General features: G+C 36.0%; 1 protein-coding gene across 2 annotated transcripts in view; it reads right to left on the reverse strand.

Moving 5' to 3' along the window:
• The window catches only part of LOC126977889 (G protein-coupled receptor kinase 1), an 87,991-nt gene that overhangs the window by 7,426 nt on the left and 59,813 nt on the right, over positions 1–20,752 (reverse strand). Inside the window, exons 9-13 of one of the 2 annotated variants that reach the window (XM_050826519.1) lie at positions 13,126–13,291; positions 9,980–10,121; positions 8,806–8,980; positions 3,016–3,116; positions 1,363–1,525 (exon numbers count right to left, since the gene is read on the reverse strand). In XM_050826519.1, coding sequence (XP_050682476.1) covers positions 1,363–1,525; positions 3,016–3,116; positions 8,806–8,980; positions 9,980–10,121; positions 13,126–13,291 — 747 coding nt within the window. Of the gene's footprint in view, positions 1–1,362; positions 1,526–3,015; positions 3,135–8,805; positions 8,981–9,979; positions 10,122–13,125; positions 13,292–20,752 lie in introns of both variants that reach the window. The other variant, XM_050826518.1, reaches the window with a different exon arrangement.

The raw sequence follows: 20,752 nt of genomic DNA on the forward strand, positions 1-20,752 counted from the left end.
TCTACGGAGCACGTGGTAGATGCGGTAGAAGACACAATGATGCGACGTCCAGGTGATCGAGCCGTTCACAGAGCACTGGATACCCGACAATTCGAGCAGCTATACGTTGCACACGGTAAGGTCTTTGTAACTATCCTTGGGACATGATGTGTATAAGAAAGAATCGAGGTTCAGAGACCACGAGATTTATGTGATATATTAATATCTATCCTTAAGTGCGTTTATGGTTCGCGAGCCGACTCAAGTACATTATTTATTCTAGTATTTTTATTTCTTTTGTGCGACTTGTATTATTTACAAATTTAACATGCTGTCTTCTTCAACCTTGATCTACCCAATGCTGAGTAAAGGTCTCTTCCATTTTAGACCATTTTGTGCGGTCCTGAGTTTTCCACACCCAGTCCTTCCCAGCCGCTCGCATCAAATGGTCCGTCCATCTTGCTGGCTGTCTCCCAACATTCCTGAACCCCTTTCTCGGTCTCCACTCCAACAACTATTTAACCCATCTTCCATCGGACCTACGACAAATATGGCCCGCCCACTTCCACTTCCTAGAAGCTATGGTTTTTGCTATGTCAGTTAGTCCCGTTCTCTTGCGGATTTCGGTGTTCCGAACGTGATCGCGCAGAGAAATCCCTAACATAGCTCTTTCCATAGCCTTGGGAGACTTGTAGTCGGTGGACGAGCTGCCGAGTCAGCGTCAAAGTCTCGGCTCCATAAACCATTACGGGTAGGACGCACTGTTCGAATGTGCGGTGCTTGAGGTTTAAAGGCACTCGTTTGTCTCTGAACAGGTTGGAAAGATTGCCGTTAGTCCCCCATCTCAACTGAATACGTCGCTTTAGTCACGTTCCTGCCCGCTCCTCTCGAGACTTATAACTTGAACCTTAACATGATGTAACTGCCTATAAATGTATCCTTAGCACCCAAGGCTTGTTTTATGTTAACATATTTCTTGTAATTCTGTTGGTAGGTCATTCAGGTAGCATTCGAATGCTACGAGTATCTTGAACACAACGCTTCACAAACGTCTCGATACTTGAAGAGCTCAAGGTGAAAGAAAGGCTTTCATCTATAGTCAGAGCCCGTATCCTCAGATACTTCGGACATATCACGCGACGTGGAGAGCATACCATAGAGAGACTTGTTGTTCAGGGAAGGGTCAACGGCAGTAGGTCAAGAGGACGCTCCCCTATGCGCTGGACAGACCAGATCAAAGCCCTAACCAATACTCCCCTCAACACATGTGCCAGAGAAGCAACAGCCAGGGATAACTGGCGTAGAATCGTACGTCGTTCGACGTGACCACGACTGCTCTGTCAAGAGTAATCCGACGAAGAAGAAGATTAACTATTTATTTACCTTGATTCCTTTAGTGTCTTCTTCATCAAAGCTGCCAATATCGAATGCATCGGCTGCGTTAACTTCGCCGCGCGGCGGAATCAGCGGCGGGGTGTACTTCTGGTGGTAGACTTGCTGCCAGTCGATACCCGCGAAGAACACGTGGTCCTTTACTTCGTCAGCACTAAATCAACAATACAATACAATGAGATAACCAACATTATCCAACACAACTTTTAACATGTTAAAAAGTAGTTGCTAACTCCTTAAGAGGGTAGTCTAAAATACTGTTGAGATTATTGACGTTCTACTAGAATGTAATTTGTTACCATAGTATCATAACTTTGCCATACGTATGGTATAATTTCGATTATCGTTTTTTTTATTAAAAGATGACTCTGTCGTTTATCCCACTAATCCACAGCTGACTATCTAAGTGATAGGACAGCCTGGGACTAGATTATGATTATTTTATAGCAACAGCAGTGACAGTACAATATTGTATATGTTTTTGAGAGTCATGCGCCGCTTCTTCTCTGTCACAGCGCATTTTGTTACGGAAACGGTAGTAGTATCTAGTATATTAAAAACGACATCAAAAAGAATTCTAAAGGAATCATTTATGAGAAAATAAATGGGTTTTATGCCTTTTTTATGACATAACAACATGTTTATAGTTTAACATAACAGTAGGTATATTAATAGAGGCTGGTACGGTCGGCAATTAGTCTTAGAAAATAAGCTCATTAGATCAAGCTAGCACCCAACCTTTAGTTCAGTTAATGCACGCGTAACGACATAATTATTTTCATACTACACCATGAATATACCATATTACACCAGTCGTCGTAAATTTCATTTTTTAGTACCTATTTATATTTAAGATACATGGACCAGATTTGATTTAAAAGATTAAATAAGTAGGTAAGTAAGTACTATTTTTGTATGGGAGTAAGTGAGAAAATGATCAGCTGATTCTCTAATATTACACGCTATTGTCTGCCTATCTCACTGTCAATATAATATAAGTCATAAGGCAGTATGAAACGACCTCAGGCTTTAACTAGACACGACCCCTAACATACCGCTGTGCCCCTAATTCTGAGACTTAAGATAAGGCAACCACATTGTTGAAACCGAAACATCGGAGCTTCGTTATTTTGCACTAGAAATAGGGATGGTCAGGGTTGCCACAATCAGTCAAAATATAATGAAAGTTGTTGGAAGAAAGCTACATTTTTTAAATTTTTAATAAATGTCACTCATTTTAATTACTCTGTACTTTCTACTTTATTTACCCTCTCCCCCTGAAAACTGATTATACTCTACTTCATCAAGAAAAATTTGGCAAATGTAGTGGTATCTGATGGTATATTATATACGAGACGTAACGAGTAAAGTGAAGTTAGGAAGCTGGTGTCGGAGAGGAGGCGCTAGTGTAACGGTGTGAAATGAGGCGAGTAGAGGAGAGGAAATGGGGGATTAGGGGAGAGGAAATGGCGTAGGGTATATACCCTATCTTGCTGGGGATTAAATAATAATTAATTATTCCGCAGTGTTAATGTTGTTAGATGATAACCAGAGTATATATTTAAAAGCTAACAAATATAATTGTAAAAATGTACTATTTTTTTTTCTCTGACTGCTTGACAATAAAAAATTAAATAAGCATACCCTTTTCCTTTACATCCCAGCCGTTTGTTGATGTCCCTCTGCAGCAGCCCTTCCAGAAGACTCCGAAGACTCGGGCTGAACGTGTCCGGCATCTCCACGTTCTGGTAAACATTATATTTCTGCCTCTAAAGTTATTTAATCGAGCGGCAATTCTATCAGGTGTGTTACTCTTAAAATTAAAAACATTGATTAAGTGACGGCTCTCACTTGTAACTCTTTAAACCAAACATTTAACATCTTATGCCTCAAGGTGGCGAGCGCAATGTAGTACCGCTCAGAATTTTTGGGGTTTTTCAAGAATCGTAAACGGCACTTCATTGTAATGTGCACGGCGTATCAAGTACCATCAGCTGAACGTCTTGCTCGTCTCGTCCCTTATTTTATATAAAAAAGAATCATGTTAAAATTAACACCAAATTCTAAAATTTACGGTTTAATCCTCTAAAATGTAAGTAAAATAGTACTTAACACATAATATTGAATTATAACCAGTGATACACATTGTCCTTTATATTTATAACCTTTACACGCCTAATAATAGAGCTAACCCTTTCAGATTTTATATAAATCCACAACAGCAAGTTAGCGATTGTTTACAATATTTTGTGAACATTACCTCATCAATGAACAATCAGGACCCCTGGGCCCGCTCAACTGAGTTGATGGACTGAATTGTACATTTACTGATAATAGCAGTTTACTGTGTAATAACGTCGATAGTATTATAGTTATTTATGCAACTGCCGTGTAATAAGGGGTATTAAAACACGAATGTGGATTACTAGGCTTCGCCTCGTGTGATAATAGTATCACATGAGCGTTTTAATACCTAATTATCAACAGTTGCATACAAGACTTTATCTACACCCATAATATGAATCCTCTAAAAGATTCTGAAACAGTTAGCTTACTGCTAATATTAAAACACCACTCCTAGTAGTAACCTAATATCATTCATTACTGATTATATCCAAATAAACTAAGTATTAATGAAACAATTATTTATTTTAGTAGTAATTTACATTTTGTATAAGGCAATAATTAAAATTCACTCGAATATAATGTTCTTTTGCAGTGTTTAAAATGAATCGCTCATTTTTTGTAAACAAAACAATAAAAATATCGAAGAAAAATGGCGGGGATTCGAATAACCTACTTTTTTTTTACGGCGCGCGACGTTATGGTAGTATGAAACGCGCGTAAACGAAAATGTTCTTTTTTTGAAATTCATACAAATATCACGCATGGAGTAATAAGAATGTGGCTGTCTGTTGAAACTCTTTGCGCATGAAGGCATCGAAGAAAACATAGGATTGTTGTTATGAAATTCAGTACATTACAACACTCGTTTGGATGATGTAATGGTTATTAGAACATTGGGTGTTTTAATGTTGGCAATAAGCTATCTGATTCAGAATCTTTAATAGAGGATTTAAAGCAGGGGTGTAGATAAATTTATTAAAAATCAGCCAAAATTGAAAAAAAAAAAAACAAAGTGCTGCTTACTCACAGTCATAGTACAGTAGAATCCCGACTATCCTAACATCGATTTCAGTTAAATCAGGATAATACAACAAACTAATTCACTATACTGTCGACAGAATGCAGTGTAAAATAACTAGAAACATACTGCAAACATTTAGAAAATATATAATATCATTTTATAACATATATTTTTTATAAGACTTAAAATGGTGTTTGATTAATTAAAATTGATGAACAATTATGGTAGCGTTCCCACAATACACCTTAAACAAATAATACATACATACACATTTAACTTTTTCCTTTTTCCTAGTACATTTCAAGTACGTCGGTCAAAAATGAGCGTAAACTTAGTACTTTTCCTTTTAACAGCTGTTGTAAAGTTATTAGTATTTGCTATTGTTTCCTTATATTTTACATACTATTTTTAATAACTCATTGACGTAAAATAAACAAGTAGACTCACAGTCACGCTGAAGATATGTCTGAAGCAAAACTCTGTCTTAGCGTATATTAGGCAGAGTTACAGTTCAGCAGTTTCGACCGCGCTTTGAATAACACGCCACGCAACGACAAAGAGTTCAGGGAAAAACTGTCCAAATAACAGCATATCCAAACTTAAAAAGGATTTAGTGTCGTATTTCAGGTAAGTGCCTACTACTAACTTTTAAACTTAACTTCACATTTCGAACCACAATCAATGAGCGTACACAATAGACTTTAAACATTACTGCCACAATATAAGGCGTTAATTTGAATGACTGTTTTAATGTTACCTGTTAATATTAAAAGTTAATACGCATACACAACGCTACTCGAACATGTTTGACGACCTTTTAATAGGCTATTCTGAGTCTAGTTGCTTAGACTACATCAATGGAAATAATATCTTAAAATATATAAATCCATTGTCCTGATGTTTGTTTCCAGTGAACTCCTAAACTAATGAACGCATTTTAATGGGGTACTTCATGGAGTGCAGTTTAGTCCAACATGAGAGATAGGATAGAGATTTTTATTTCCAATATTTGTTTTGTATGGACATATTTTCTATGTGAGAATTTATTGACGCTCGGTTTGACAGTTCTGCTGTGAAACAATTTCATTATAACAACAGGGAGCATATTTAACGAAATAATAAACGGTAATGGTCTTACCATTAGAACAATTTTATTTATTATTTAAACTTGTTTTTCGGACCTACTAGTGAACAAGGGCGGATTCGGTTCTGGTACTCGACGGCCGCTGCCGCGGCCCACTAAGTTTGGCTCGTGCGTTGTGGTCAACAGTCTAAATTTGTTTTTGGGCCCTACTGGTGAGCAAAGACCGATTCGATTAGATAACAATTATTTGATTGCACTAATGCATTGATAACTAAAAAATAATGACGATACAATAAATACAAGAAACAGAGCAATCAGCGATAGCCTCATAAACTAATGACCAGTAAAACTGTCAAAATATCATTGTCTTACAAAATCACTATAGTGTACCCGTGAAATTATAATGTCACTAACACCACAGTAGACATATGTATCAGTATGGAAACTTAGCCTTGTTGATAAAATACTTACCTACATGTGCGTACACTCCATCAAAGCAGGGTTGTCAGGTTATTTTTCTAACCGACTTTAAAAAAGGAGTTTTGGAACAAAATACCTAATGTCGTTGCGGAGCGTAAAAAATTAAAAAGCGTAAGATTTTTATATATAGTGTATGTATGATAGCTATACAGTGTATAATGTAATAATGTAATAGTCTACATGATGACTGATGATTTTTAAACAACATTTTATTGAATGTTTTTCTTGGAAATATTTTTTTTGGATTTTGTTTTAAATTTTAGTTGAAATATTTTATTTGAAATATAGACGGGAAGCTTGAAATATGTGTTTTGAAACTTTGTCCGTTGAAGTTTCACATCCACCAAAGTCTTAAGAAATTCTTCCCTCAACACCCTCGAAAACCATGAAAACGGCGCTCGTGGCGAAAAACTTGATAATTTTTTGCAGCCGCCATCTTGAATTTTCATTTTGACAAAACTAGCTCGTATTGGTTTCAACACTCACGAAAATCATGACAAAACACATGTAGGTAAGTATTTTTGTCCAAAATAAATACATATAAAAAAACATACTATTAAACCACACCCATAAAAAAATGATAATAAATATTGCAGCCGCCATCTTAGTGTAAATTGTGAATTATGTTCACGAATTTATTATAATCGATCTCACGGACTTATAATTCAAATACCCTACTAATTATAATAATAATATAACAAGAAATTATTCTTATATATTATACTACTTTATAGTTTAAAAAACGAAAACTGGAGTTTTGATGGGGCCGAGTTTAAATAGCCGTATACCACGCAAATACGCTGGCATTTTTAAAAAGAAATAAATAAAAAACGTGACACTCGACTCGTTTCGACCGCGAAAACCGCTTAGGGGCCTTTTTCGATGCGCATGTTTGTGTGAGTGTGTCATTTCTCACGTTTTTAGGTAGTTTCCGTACTGGTACATATGTCTACTGTGCTTAAACCAGGCCGTTAAATTGTAAGAAATGATGTCCATCGACAATCTACCGGTTAAGTATATATAAGTGGATGGTATGGTATGCTAGAGGCTACTGTTTCCGTCCATTGGGGTCCGTTTGGGTCCATTTTGCGTGCAGTATTAAGGAGGTAACCAGCCCAGCTCCTTCCAGAAGTTCCTAGAGCGACCTCGTATTAGTTAAGGTTTCTACCCGTTGGTTGGCCACCCCCGCGCATTCCAGGATTACGTGAGTGACCGTTTCGTCCTCGGCTAGACAGCCTCTGCACTTAAGACTGTCCGTTACGCCGATTGTGAAAACGTACTTGTTTAGTGATGTGTGACCCATTACGGTGCCCACCCATTATACGGATGTCATGCCTGTTAAGGCTAATAGGTCTACGTGTCAGTTTGCGCGACAGGTATCGCTTCTTTCGACTGTCTACAGCTTCAGACATTCATCCGTCGGGTGTTGTGTAGGTTGTTGGTGAGAGAGCGTATCCATGAGCACATTTGGCTGAAGGGTATCACTATTGAAATTTTAATATCACGACTTTGACAATATACCTACGACATAATTATGTCGTAATTAAAAAAAAAATCTAATACATGTACGTATAAATATAATTTATTCGTCCAGTACCCGTACAAATAGTCACTTCGTTCTTGATGTTATGAAATATTATTGACAAATTCATAAAAAACAGTATTTTATTTATTATGGTACAGAAGAACGTCTGTCGCGTCAGATAGTAATATATAACTATTCCAATTTTCCTCGGAACTCGCAATGAGCTTTATAAAAGATATCTAGAGATTTCGCTTGTCGTCGTGATATGAACACTAAAGGTCGGAACGCACTACAGCGGCGGCGCTGCGTTGCGCGTCGCTTCACGTAACTACACGGTACCTATCGCACTACAACTGCAGTAAGCGGCAGCTCGCGTCAGTTCAAGATGAGCGATTGTGACAAAAGTTTGATCATTATTTCTTTATTGTGTGCAGTAGAAGAATTAATGAAAGACAATAAAAAAATTTCAAAGTCAAACTTTATTCAATTAGGCTTCAACTAAGCGCTTTCGAATCGTCACTATAAATTGTTCTTTTAAATTACTGAATCTAACATAATGTCCGGAAAAAGGAGAGCTCTTGGAAAGAACATAGAAGAAATACAACGGCCAATTTTTTCAATCAATAGTGTTTTACAATGGCTGTAATATACAAAATAAATTAGTGTATGCATCCAATAATATAATAATAATTAAGTTAAACTAATAAAATTAATAATTAAACTATTTTTATTTAGTTATTAAAATTAATTAAATCATAAGACAAAATTCTATAGACTTAAAAATTAATAGTATGCATACTGAAGCGACGCGCCGACTGCTGTGTCGTACTGAGCGTCGCTGCACTGCGCGTGTGCATAGGTTCTCAACGTGGGCGATAACGCCCCCTTGTGGGCGTTTGAGACTTTCGGGGGGGCAGTAGAAGACCCAGAGAAAATTAGAGGGCATTGAGATGGCGCAGATGGGGCGTGGGTAGATTAAAAAATATAGTCTAAAAAGGCAAAAAAATACACGAAAATACTCTAGCAAAAAAACATATTCTCAAAGTGGGCGGTGAGCAAAATAAGGTTGAGAAACTATGCTCTAGTGCAACATATTCCATACAAAATGGTTGAAATAATATTATGACGTGCAGCGCTGCGCAGCGCCGCGCTAATGGGTTCCGGCCTTAAGAGGATCAGTGACATAATAATATTTACCATGGTCAGAGTCATCCTGTCGATCTCGTGTTTGTCCTTGGTCTTGTGCTGACGGAAGGGCGAGTGCCCCTTCAGCAGCTTGAAGAGCATACAGCCGAAGCTAAACCAGTCGGCAGAAGAGTCATAGCCCGTACCCTTAGAAAGAACTTCAGGGGCCATGTATCCGTGGGTACCGCTGAAATAAAATGAATACATAATATTATATACCGATTTAATCAACAATTAAACCACTAAATATTCAAGTTTAAATAAAATACTCATTGTTAGTTCAACCATTGAACATCTATCTAAATATAAATCGGATCTGTCTAAATATAATATCTAATTAGGTCTAAGAAAAAAAGGCTACGTATTTGAATTTTTGGACGCGTTTTGGGTGGATATTTTGTGGATAATGAATTAAACGGAGCTGTCATACTCGGCTGTGCAACACTCGTTCGGGTGAATAAGCGATCGGTCAGAATAAAATTTACCAAGGGAATTTACACAAAATTATAATAATTTCAAATGTAAATGTATTTTTGAATATGGAAAAATTAAATAGCTTTGATTATCTCGTGTAGTCTAAAGAAAGCACCGCTTCTTTAGGAGTGGAATTGGGTGAAACAGGGAGACAATCGAGGTTGCATCTAGGTAGTATAAGAACTTTGTACCGAATAGATAAAGGAGTCAACCCACTATACCGAGAGAAACACGATTTACAATTCTACACTAGAACGTTTATCAAAACAAATTGCCGAACCATTAACAAATGTTAATGGTTCGGGCATGACACGCGCAACTAGCGGATATAGTCGAATTCTTTACCAGTGGGAGGCTCTTTTATACAAGATGCCGGCTAGATTATGGGTTCCACAACGGCGCCTATTTCTGCCGTGAAGCAGTAGTCGGATTTAAGTTTCGGTCTGTAGTAGCTAGCGAAATTACTGGGCAAATGAGACTTAACATCTTATGTCTCAAGGTGACGAGCGCAACTGTAGTGCCGATCAGAATTTTTGGGTTTTTCAAGAATCCTGAGCGGCATTGCATTGTTATGGGCAGGGCGAATAAATTACCATCAGCTGAACGTCCTGCTCGTCTCGTCCCTTACTGTAAAAAAATCAAATCATCTCTCAATATCTAATTTTTCTATACCTTTCAAGTGTACAGATTCATTTATGGAGGCAACACTTACACGCTAGCGTGTGGCTTCTTCTTGGAGAAATCGCAGGCCAGCCCCAGGTCTGATATTCGGACGTGGCCGTGCTCGTCCAGGAGTATGTTAGCCGGCTTCAGGTCCCGGTAGACGATGTGCCGCTTGTGCATGTGCTCCAAGCCTGATAAACACAAACATGTCATCTTGATGTGTTAACAAGCGCAACCAACGTCATGAACTGCCACAATATTTACTCAATACACAAAATGTATTGAGTTCACTCAGAATAATTTTCATGTACAGTAAAAGCTCCTATATTCACGACTAAAGATTCCTTTATTCGCGGATGTAATCGGTACATAGTACATGCATATTAATAAAAAGAATTCCGACATAGTTGCATAATTGCGAATGGAATAGGACGAGATGGGTTCGAACAAATAGAAACAAGTGACATTCAGGAGTTGCTTGAATCGCAAGATGAAGATTTGACTGAAATCGACTTGGAGAAAATGTTAAATTTACAGAGCATTGAAGAAGAGGCTTCCACAAACACTGGAAATGTGACATATAATTTGACAAATCTTAGTGAAGGTTTAAGAATGGCAAATGAGCTTTGTGATTTCTTTATGAAAATTGATCCGTCTATGGAACGAAGTCTTATTTTTAATAGGCAAATTGCTAATGCCACTGCTGAATATCAGTTTGAAGTAAAGGAGCTTTTCAAAACTGTTATGCAAGAAAAAATTACAAAATTCTTTAATCCTTAGGCAACCTAAGCCTGAAGATAATGATTGATAAGTACTTCAATTAAATTCTTTTTTTTTAAGTTTGTGTTTTATTTTGTCACCTAGGAACGTATCCCTTATAAATTACCATTCCGTATTTACGGTTTCTGTATTCGCGGCATATTTACGGAACATATATCCCGCGAATAAAGAGCTTTTACTGTACACACACATTCACATTTCACGTATGTTTAATTATTAATGAGAGATCTTAATCTGTCGAGGAATCACTGACCACGCATCTGTACCTACTAGTTTTCGCTTGTTTCGTGGTCAGGGTTCCAGCCCCCTGGAATGTATGTTATTAATACAGTATATATGTACATAATAAATTTACTATGTAAAGTTTAATGCAGTGAGTGTGAAGAAACGAAATACAGTATTTTCATTACTATTCTAATTGAGTTATAAAGGTATTATAGGTAAAAGATAGTGGCTTGTTGTATCGTTCTCGTCTCTACACACAACAATATCCAAACCCAAAATACTACAAGTAGAATAATATACTAATGGCAGCGCATACGCACGCGCGGCAGCCAACGGTTTTGTCATAAATCCAATTTACTTTGTTTTATTCGTGCAGTAGCGATAGCACAACAAGAAGCTTACCATTATAATTTAGTTATGTTGTAAGTTTATTCAAATCAAATCATAATTACTTCATTCACGTAGGTCAAGGAAATGACACTTATGAATGTCAAAAATTTTCTTTTCTTTTTACATTCACCAGGACTTCGGAAAAGAATGGCAAGAAACTCATTGCCACTCTTTCAATTTCTATTTTAAATCAATATTAACAGCTTCATAGTTTTACAAATCATTTCAAGTACAATATAATATATAAAGAGATGAACCAAAAATACTCAAACGTCAAATATTCTCCTCAATGTGTAAGTCAGAAAAAGTAAATGTGAATTGGACGTAGTTAAGCATAAAGTACTCAAACCACACTTTGGTCAAAATAGAGTTATTATACCATCGTACTCCTGAAGGTCGACTCTGTCATGTAGTGATAACCCCATTTTTAAAATGTACACACACGGAGACGTTTTTTTTGAAGTGAAACATCTTTAGAATCGTTGTGATTTCAAACCGGATGCAACGGAAAAACGACAGGTAAGAGACACAAATACAAAAATGTGTAGGATGAAGCAGGCAAAGAATGAGACAGAAATATGCATACTATTGAAGTGAAAACTTCTTTATCATCGTTGTGATATGAAAGTCTATGTAACGAAAAAGCGCGACAGTAAAATGAGGCAGACACATTCATAAGATTTATTTAACGTGGGAGAAATTGAGATAGGAAGCATAATACAATGTTTTGGTACCAGGCGATCATAGTTAAAGAAGAGATTGTCTTAAGTATGGCGCGAGTATACCTTAATATATTCTGACTCCAAGCGCACGACGTATTACTACATAGACACCAGGAGAACATATTATTATATACATTAGTGGTGGTAGGAATGTCTTTCATAGCGGTTGAAATCATGTGTCATCCTAGCAACACGTACCAGGAATTCATATGCAGTTTAGAGGTTCATGCACCACGCAGGTTTCACTTCTGACATGAGCACTTTGTACGCACGCAATTTTTTTTTTCTTTTTGGATATTAATATGGAAGATTATTTAACAGCTGAAACTTCAAATGCCTATAACTCAAAAGGGCCTTTTATCTGAGTCCTTTCTGCTTAACTACGTCCAATTACCTAATCAGCAAAGGCAAAGTTATTTGAGTACAGTAGATTCCATCCACGCACACAGTAATAATACACCCGGCTCGATATTTTTTTACACCAAAAAAAGTAGGATGAAACCTATTAGAAAACAGAAAACACATCGACTTTTTGAAAAAAGCCGATACTTTGACGGATGAATTTTCGACTGAAAATAAGGGTTCTTCAAAAAGTGAAAAAAAGGTGAAAAAAAATCAATATTTCAATTCAAATAAATTAGTGATTTTGGCACGTTAAAACATTGTACCAAATTTCGTGAAAAAATTATATTTTGTAAAAGACAAAAACAAGCAAAATCTTGTTATTTTTAAATTTTTCACATAAATTTCGGGGTTATATGAAAACAAAAGTTGTAGATCTTTTTATTACCTACAACTTTTCTACTTAACTTTTTTCCACTTGTTGTTTTCCTGGAAATCAAAATAAGCTCTTTTTTTACCATTAAACACCCCCCTTTTTAACTTCCCGACCTCAGATCACCCGTAATTTATATTTCCTTTCATTTTTTTTTTCATATTCTCTTCCTTTTCCAATAGGATATTTTTTTTCACTTTTTATTTTTATTTAAAGTTTTCAGCACTGGGCTATAAAGGTAAGGCAATTGTAAAATATGTAATAAATATTTAAAAATATCAAGCAGGTATTATGTTGCCTCACCTAATATAACCTCGGCCGCGTAGAACTTCATCTCAGCCTCGTTGAAGACGCCGTGCTGCGAGAGGTGGTAGTGCAGGTCGCCGCCGTTCATCAGGTCCAGTATGAAGCACAGCTTGTCGGGCGTGTGGAAGGCGTACGTCATGCACACGATGAACGGACAGTCCACCTGGAGATAACACAATATTATGTGTCAAATTAAGACTACATTTAAAAGTCGTTTATTATATACACATCTTAATATTGCAGATGTATATGTATGTTGACTTGTGTTTATTCAATAATAACTGAATTCTTTATTTGGCTACTATGACTCAAACTTCATAATACAGTTAGATATAATAATTATAAGTATGATACATTATTAAATTTTTAAAATAATTGAATTTTACATTATAATTAGTAACAAAAGCCCCATATTCCTCAGTCCCTGTGTGCAACGTGCAGTTTACAACAGCGGTTTATATAAGCACAGTCGAGCTGAACCGCCAGTGAAGCCAGCATGCTGTTCTTGCTCCCTCGCACTCGGCGCACCAGTGATGTGCCTCTCTTTCGAATTATTGCATAAAAACAGTCAACACGAGCTTCGGAAAAATTCGCTGAGGCGCTGAAATAGCGAGGGAGCCTCAACAGCATCCTGAAAGCATTGTTTACTGGATCCGAAGGGCGCTGTACGATCTTTGCGTATAGTCAGTCCACAGACTGGTATAGAATGAGGTGCAGTGGCCCTTAAAAGAGTAATCTTAAAATCTGAAGAGCACCTTGCAAACCTACGGATCACTATATTAGCTCTTACGGACATCGCCCTTCGTCCCTTGTTTGTTACGCTTATGAAATTTTACACACACGAGCAAAGTGTGTGTCGCGGGTTTCTACCCGGCTAGGACAAGACTAGACAATTTCAATAATATGATTTTTAAAACCAGAATAAATATCAGCAGCATTAGGCTCATAGTATTAATCGTATAACATAACGCATGGCTATACGGATGTCCATGGCCGGTTGAATAATTCCCATCACAAGAGTCTTGCCAGTTTTCCCCCTCTTGTACAAAAAAACTAGCTGATCCGACAGCCGTTGTTCCGTTCATAATAAAAAAAAAACTCTTGCGAGTGGAATTTCGTAAAAATCCTTAGCTGACCTCTACACGGCGAAAGGAATATTTTATATTCCTACCAAGTTTCAAGTCTTTAGTTTCAAGGCCTTATGGTTCCGTAGATATCGTGATGAGTCAATTTATAGGTCAATAGAAATATCTAATATATACATATAAAAAGATAATGATTCGAATGTAACTAACATATATAAATATTGCACTTTCAATATCAGTCAACGAACGTATATTCTTAACTTTGTATGCAGGACAACTAAATACCTATACTCGGATTTTTCTTAAAAATAACTCAGTGTAAAGTTACTCCAAGTTTAAGATTATGTAATCCTGTATCAAGGATTGTGTGGTTTTATATTTATATATATTTAGTTTTATATTTGTGTATATTTAGTTTTATATATATATATAGTTTTATATATACAATGTTTTTTGATAATGGGAAATCATAAAAGTAGACTAAGTCTCCAACTAATATTTTTACTGAACTCAGTGTCCTAGCCCTGGTTAAAAATATTGATTGAAAATGATTACATTAAACAATGACAAAAATAAACTAATTAGCGTGGGGCAACAAAATGAGTAATATACACTACACGGTCAGCTGCTGCGAACTATAGGCGCCGCCCGACCGTCACGCGACATGCAATACACAAACGAAAACGTTTGAGACGATGTAATAAAAGTTTCACTTTAAAAGTTTTAATCTTGGAATAACTTTACTTCGCGTTATTTAATAACACAGTATAAGTTATTTGTAATAATATATTGCCCCATTGGAACTTAGTATCTGACGCTACTCCTAAAAAATAATTATCATTCCAATAGCAATAATGGTTTTTAAAATAATATGTACCTGTTCGATAATATTTCCAACATCCATGCATTTTCCCTGTAATGTTCATGTAATAATAAGTAGTTACGATGAAGGCATTCGATCACACAATGAATGACAGTCGAGCTGGGACGGTGACGTACGTTTACGAGCAACACGGTGAGCTTATATGGCGTCAATTGTATGCGGTACTTATTAGCATTTTCCAACGGAATTCACTGCATACCACTGACTCATGAGACCATAGTTCATCATTCATATGGCGTTTTATGAAATGATCCCCACATGAAATCGAGTCGACCCGCATTATAATAAATCTTCATCAAAAAAAATATGGATAACTCGGGCTTGACCTAAGAAATCTACGCCAAAATTGTTCTCACAAAAAAGAACAACATGTTCCTCATTCAGTATTTCTGTATGTCTTTTGGAATAGAATTTTCCCATACTTTCCCAGTTAATAAGAACACGCTATAATATGCAACAACATGAAGCAGAGTTTCCCATGACAGGCTCCATCGGACATGACCAGCCACCGCCTCTCACGACCATATTTTAGGGAAGCTATCGACCCGCCCACGAGACCCCGCCACAAGAAACGAAATAATATAAATTTCTTTCTCATTTTTTTAACACAAATAAATACCTATGTGAGAACTTTGTTCGTGGAATAAAGAATATTGTTCGTAATTCTTACATTTCTTTCAAATTAACTAGAGGATACATTAAAAAAGGAATTGCCCTTATGTCACCGCGAACCGTCTTATTATCTTTCGTTAAAACGCACGGGCCCACAATATTAAAGTTTTCCCACTCAGTTTCATTCAAAACAAAATTCCTCGCCGAGTGAAAACGATTAGGCACGAAAGCGGATCATAGCGAATATCCTGCCATAACCTTTCTTACGGCAATGAATGAATGAAAATTGTAAACATTTCATTGAGCGATGTAAAAATAAATGCCGCTATGTAACAAGTTGACGTATCGGCGTGGAACAACAGGAAATCCGTAATAATGTTTGGAGCATTAAACGGTTTCGGTTATGCACAACGGAAATTTTAATTATGTTTTTGTTATGAATTCGCCCTCTTCGTGAGTCGTGGGGGGACAAAACGTGGTTATTATGCCGTGCTCTATTTCCTTGTAGCGCACAGCTGATACAGTCCATGTTTATTCTTTGTTCATTGATAACGTTGCAGTGAATGCCCAATGACCTACATTGCTGTTGCGTAGATTATTCGAAAGACGCGCAAAACAGCCGACACGTTTTCTTTGTTTACATGTTTCCGTCAAATAAAAGGAAACTTTTTTAATAACGGCAAGAGAAATAGGGACACAGCCGCATAACATATCGGCTCACAGGTAACTAATATACCATCAGATTTAGTATAAATCAAAATAGCGGGTGTAAATCAAAAATCAATTAAATCCTATCAATAAGTAGCACATACAATCTATAGTATGCTCTTAATATTAAAGGTATTAGTTATGCATAAGAGGTGTATCAAATTAAATCTCTATTATTTATACTTTTCAGTTATTGAAGTCGGTTTTTTTAAACGTAGTTTTTTTAACATCGGAAAGTCTTCCATTCCAATCTACAACTATAGCAATCAAAATAGATATCACTATGAAAGGTAAGTCTTTTTTACGTTAAAATATAATAAGGCGTACATTTTTCACTATGATTTTTGTATATTCTAATTGCCATTATTTGCAAATAATATCCGGAGCGTTTTAAGCGTACGTAGCAATGTAATGTAATGGCAAATTTCGAAGCTCCGTCGCCTCTAGGATTGGGTAGTCAAAGCTATATACAGGCATATATGCTTCTAATCAGACCTGAGAATATGTTTTTGCATATTCTTGTATAAATTGCATATACTTCGTCTTCAATAAATTTAAAACTAATTCATTATTATCAAGCAAATCAATAATATTGTTCAAAGTACACTTAATGATATTCAATTAAAATATCAGTATTAGATGGTATGAGAATCGATATACACCGTTAAAGTCATTAATATAAATAATAAATAACAATGGATCAAAAATAGTTCCCTGAGGAACACCACTTTTTCAGTTGGAAAACGAAGAATGATGTCAAAATACATAGGATCGCAATTCCGGACTCATTAAAATCTGTAGAAATTTTATGGAGTCCACAAGCATTGGTATTATTTAGTGAATTTACTACTTCTGCTACATCACTGAATGGCATTACAAAGAAAGAGTTAGGCACTGAGACTACAGACCTAACAGCATCAGCTGACATCGTTGTTGTTTTATTGTGTGTAAACGCGGATGAACCTGGGCAAGAGGCACAGCTAGTTATATTATAAATCAGCTTAGCGACGCATTGGTGAAGAATCACGATGATAGGCCTATGGGAGCGAGAAACACTCATACATTTAATACTGAATGATACAAAATCGCGCCAGTGTTTATTTAAATTGCTCACTTCAAGGCAAACAAAGATAAAATAGACATCATGATACAATAACGGTTTTTTAAGATGCTCAAATGATGGCATCTCTATTTAAAATACAATAAATCTACGAGAGCAGCTGCCCCGTGACGTGATAAACAAATGCTTATTGGCAATAATATTCATTTATATATGAATATTAAACCAAAGGTATACTCCATGCATATTTAGTGCGAAACGTTGAAGTATTTATTATTTTACTAGAGGAAAAACCAAAAGGGAATCTTATAACAGTACGAGCTTCACTTTTGATTTATATACCCGCACACGGAACAGTCGCTGACTTTATTAAAGCAAAAACCAGCCGCCTCTGGACACGATACGAGTGGTGGGACCGTGGGAGTATGTTTGAAAGTGCCTCAGTCGTATGGGTTCGGGAATTCACCAGCCACATATGGATGTGTGAAGTGAAATGTATCACGCGCATGTATGTATCAGGAGGGTGCCAGACATCAATGTGATGCGCTCGAAATTTTCATGTGTTTTTTTTTTTACTATTAAAATAGTGAAGAAATACCATATTGGGGATAATTTTACTCCTCGACATGATTAATACTCTCAGTCTATGATGACTCATCCTCACCACGGGCAGGTGTAGCGGTTCATAGGTTCGAGTGAAATTCATAATGTGAACAAGTGAGTATAACATAACCCGTCCAGGAAGGAGGCTCTCTAGAACAGTCGAATCAAATACATACCAATTTATTCCATGTTCAGTATGAAACTGCACGAGCCACACCTTACCGAATAGAATCGCTCGCGCATTGAAAACTACACCATTATATTTTATAATGAAAATATTTTTGATCGTAGAACATAACTGGCGTATACCTATCACTTACATATTATAAAACAAAGTCCTCCGCTGCGTCTGTCTGTCTGTATGTTCGCGATAAATTGAAACTCTACTGCACCATTTGCGTGATTCTCGAGAAATATTTCGGTATATAATTTATTTAGTTTTTGTATTTTGTATAGATACATTAACGATTTCTTTTTGAGGTGTCGGACAAAGATTAGCCTGTTGGGAGCTTTCAACGAAAACGCTATCTGAACCCTTCGAGATGTAACATAATAATGTATGGTGGAATTGTGCTAGAATGCTAGCGTGAATTCTACAGAATAGTCCCCGATGACATATGTCTATCTCTTGAGGATAACATACTATACCCATTTTAATACTTACAAAATTGGTAATTATAAAGCGGTAATGTAAAAGCTGTTTACAGAAATACTATATTATTCCTCATCAGTTTATTACCACTTATTATAAAATCATTAATTTCCGATGGCTTTAGACTACACTATTCCCGAATACTTAGGTACCTACATCATTTTTTTTTTCTATTGACAGAACAACGTCTGTCGGGTCAGCTAGTGTTTTATAATACTGTAAATTATTTGAAAACTGAATCAAATTAGGCTACAAATTGAGTGTCGTAATCTGAAAGACAGCTGATGTGACTTCATGGCAGAGTAAGAGAGTGTTACAAGTAGGTTTGACTAAGTGGGTCTGCTGATTTAATGGAATTGAGTCTGCTCACAATGTACCTTCTTCACATAGAAAAGGTCTTCAATCGGTTAAAAAGTGCAAAGAAAGTGGATTTGCCCTTTTCCATATTGATTTGGTGAACACATAATATTAAATTACTATTTCATTATTCTAAAGTACCTACATACATTTCTAGAAATTTTAGCTAAAATAGAGATTTAAAGAGTTATTGGGACGTTTATTAGATAAATCTGATTCATCTCCTTTTTTTTTAAAGTGGTATTGTATAAGAGTCACGCTTCTTCCAACACATCCGGGTAAGTACCTGTTTCGAAGGGCAAATTGACCAGATAAGTCAGAATACTTTGGATCGCAATTCCGGACTCTTTAAAAGAGAGAGTATTAACTATGAGAGAAAGAGAGTATTACAAGTAGTGTCGATTGAGTCAGTCTGTTGATCGAATGTAATTGAGTCTGCTCACAACGTCCTTCAAACCGCTGTTTCAATGTGACGGTCGTGCCAACTGTAATTTTTTTTTTTTTTATTTAATAGGAAGCCCACGTTGTATACAATGTATTACCTTATGGTATATTTACACATTAATTATTTATATTATTTACCATACCCCATTTACGGGCTAACTGGACATGCAATTAATTACTTAATTAAATTACAAGTACTTAAAAATATTATTAACATATGACAATTTCCTCGTTTACTTACTATGTAAATTACTTTATAAATTAGTTACCTACACAAAAATATAAAAAACTTATAACTCTAAACAAAAATAATAAAAACTAAATTTTATATAAACTAAATTTAAAATATAGCAATTATTATTAAATACGAAAAACCGAATGATATTATTTAATTAAATGATTTTAATTTTGCGCTTGAAAATCGATGCAGAGTTCCAAAATATGTCCAATTCTGCTATTTTAAATATGTTGTTATAGGACATTACAATTCTGTTAATAGGAGCGGTCCTACCTAGGTTACTCTTTGTAATTATTGGCATAAAAGTCATTTTATTTTTAATATGTGACCGTGCATTTTGTCTTGGAACTGCTAACCTTATTCTGTTTAATAAGTTCGGGCTATCAATAGCACCATTTACAATTTTATGCAAAAAACGGAGATCTATTGAGTTTCTACGATTGCACAGTGATATGGTTTTATAAAGTTTTAAGAGATCGTTGGTATTATTAATTTCTTTTAATATATTGTCCTTGTAGGCTAAGTGTCGTAAGAATTTTTTTTGTACTCTTTCTATTCTGTCTTTATGCATTTGATAGTTAGGATTCCATACAACAGAGCAATATTCAAATTTACTTCTAATCATTGAATTAAACTAAATAGCGAAGGGTCACGTTAAACCATTAAATGCCGCTGTTATTCAAACATCGAACACTGGATGAATCACAAAAGTTCTTCACGGACAAACGGATGTCTAACAACAAGGAGTAGGTACTTATTTAAAAATATATCTTTAAATCATGCGACCCGCGTTATTGCCACGTAATATATCACGCTATTGTCTGGAAAACTTACGAGTACTCGTAAGTATTGTTCCATTTAATCAACTCGTAACTCTCGCAGAAAAACACATTTCACTGCAGAACATAACCGCAGCTTTATTTATCGTCTACGTGTTGTCTGTCAGTAAGTGCAAGTTGTCGATCAGTGATCCCAGTGCTAG

The sequence above is a fragment of the Leptidea sinapis genome, chromosome 46, assembly GCF_905404315.1.
Source record: "Leptidea sinapis chromosome 46, ilLepSina1.1, whole genome shotgun sequence".
Classification (NCBI taxonomy): domain Eukaryota; kingdom Metazoa; phylum Arthropoda; class Insecta; order Lepidoptera; family Pieridae; genus Leptidea; species Leptidea sinapis.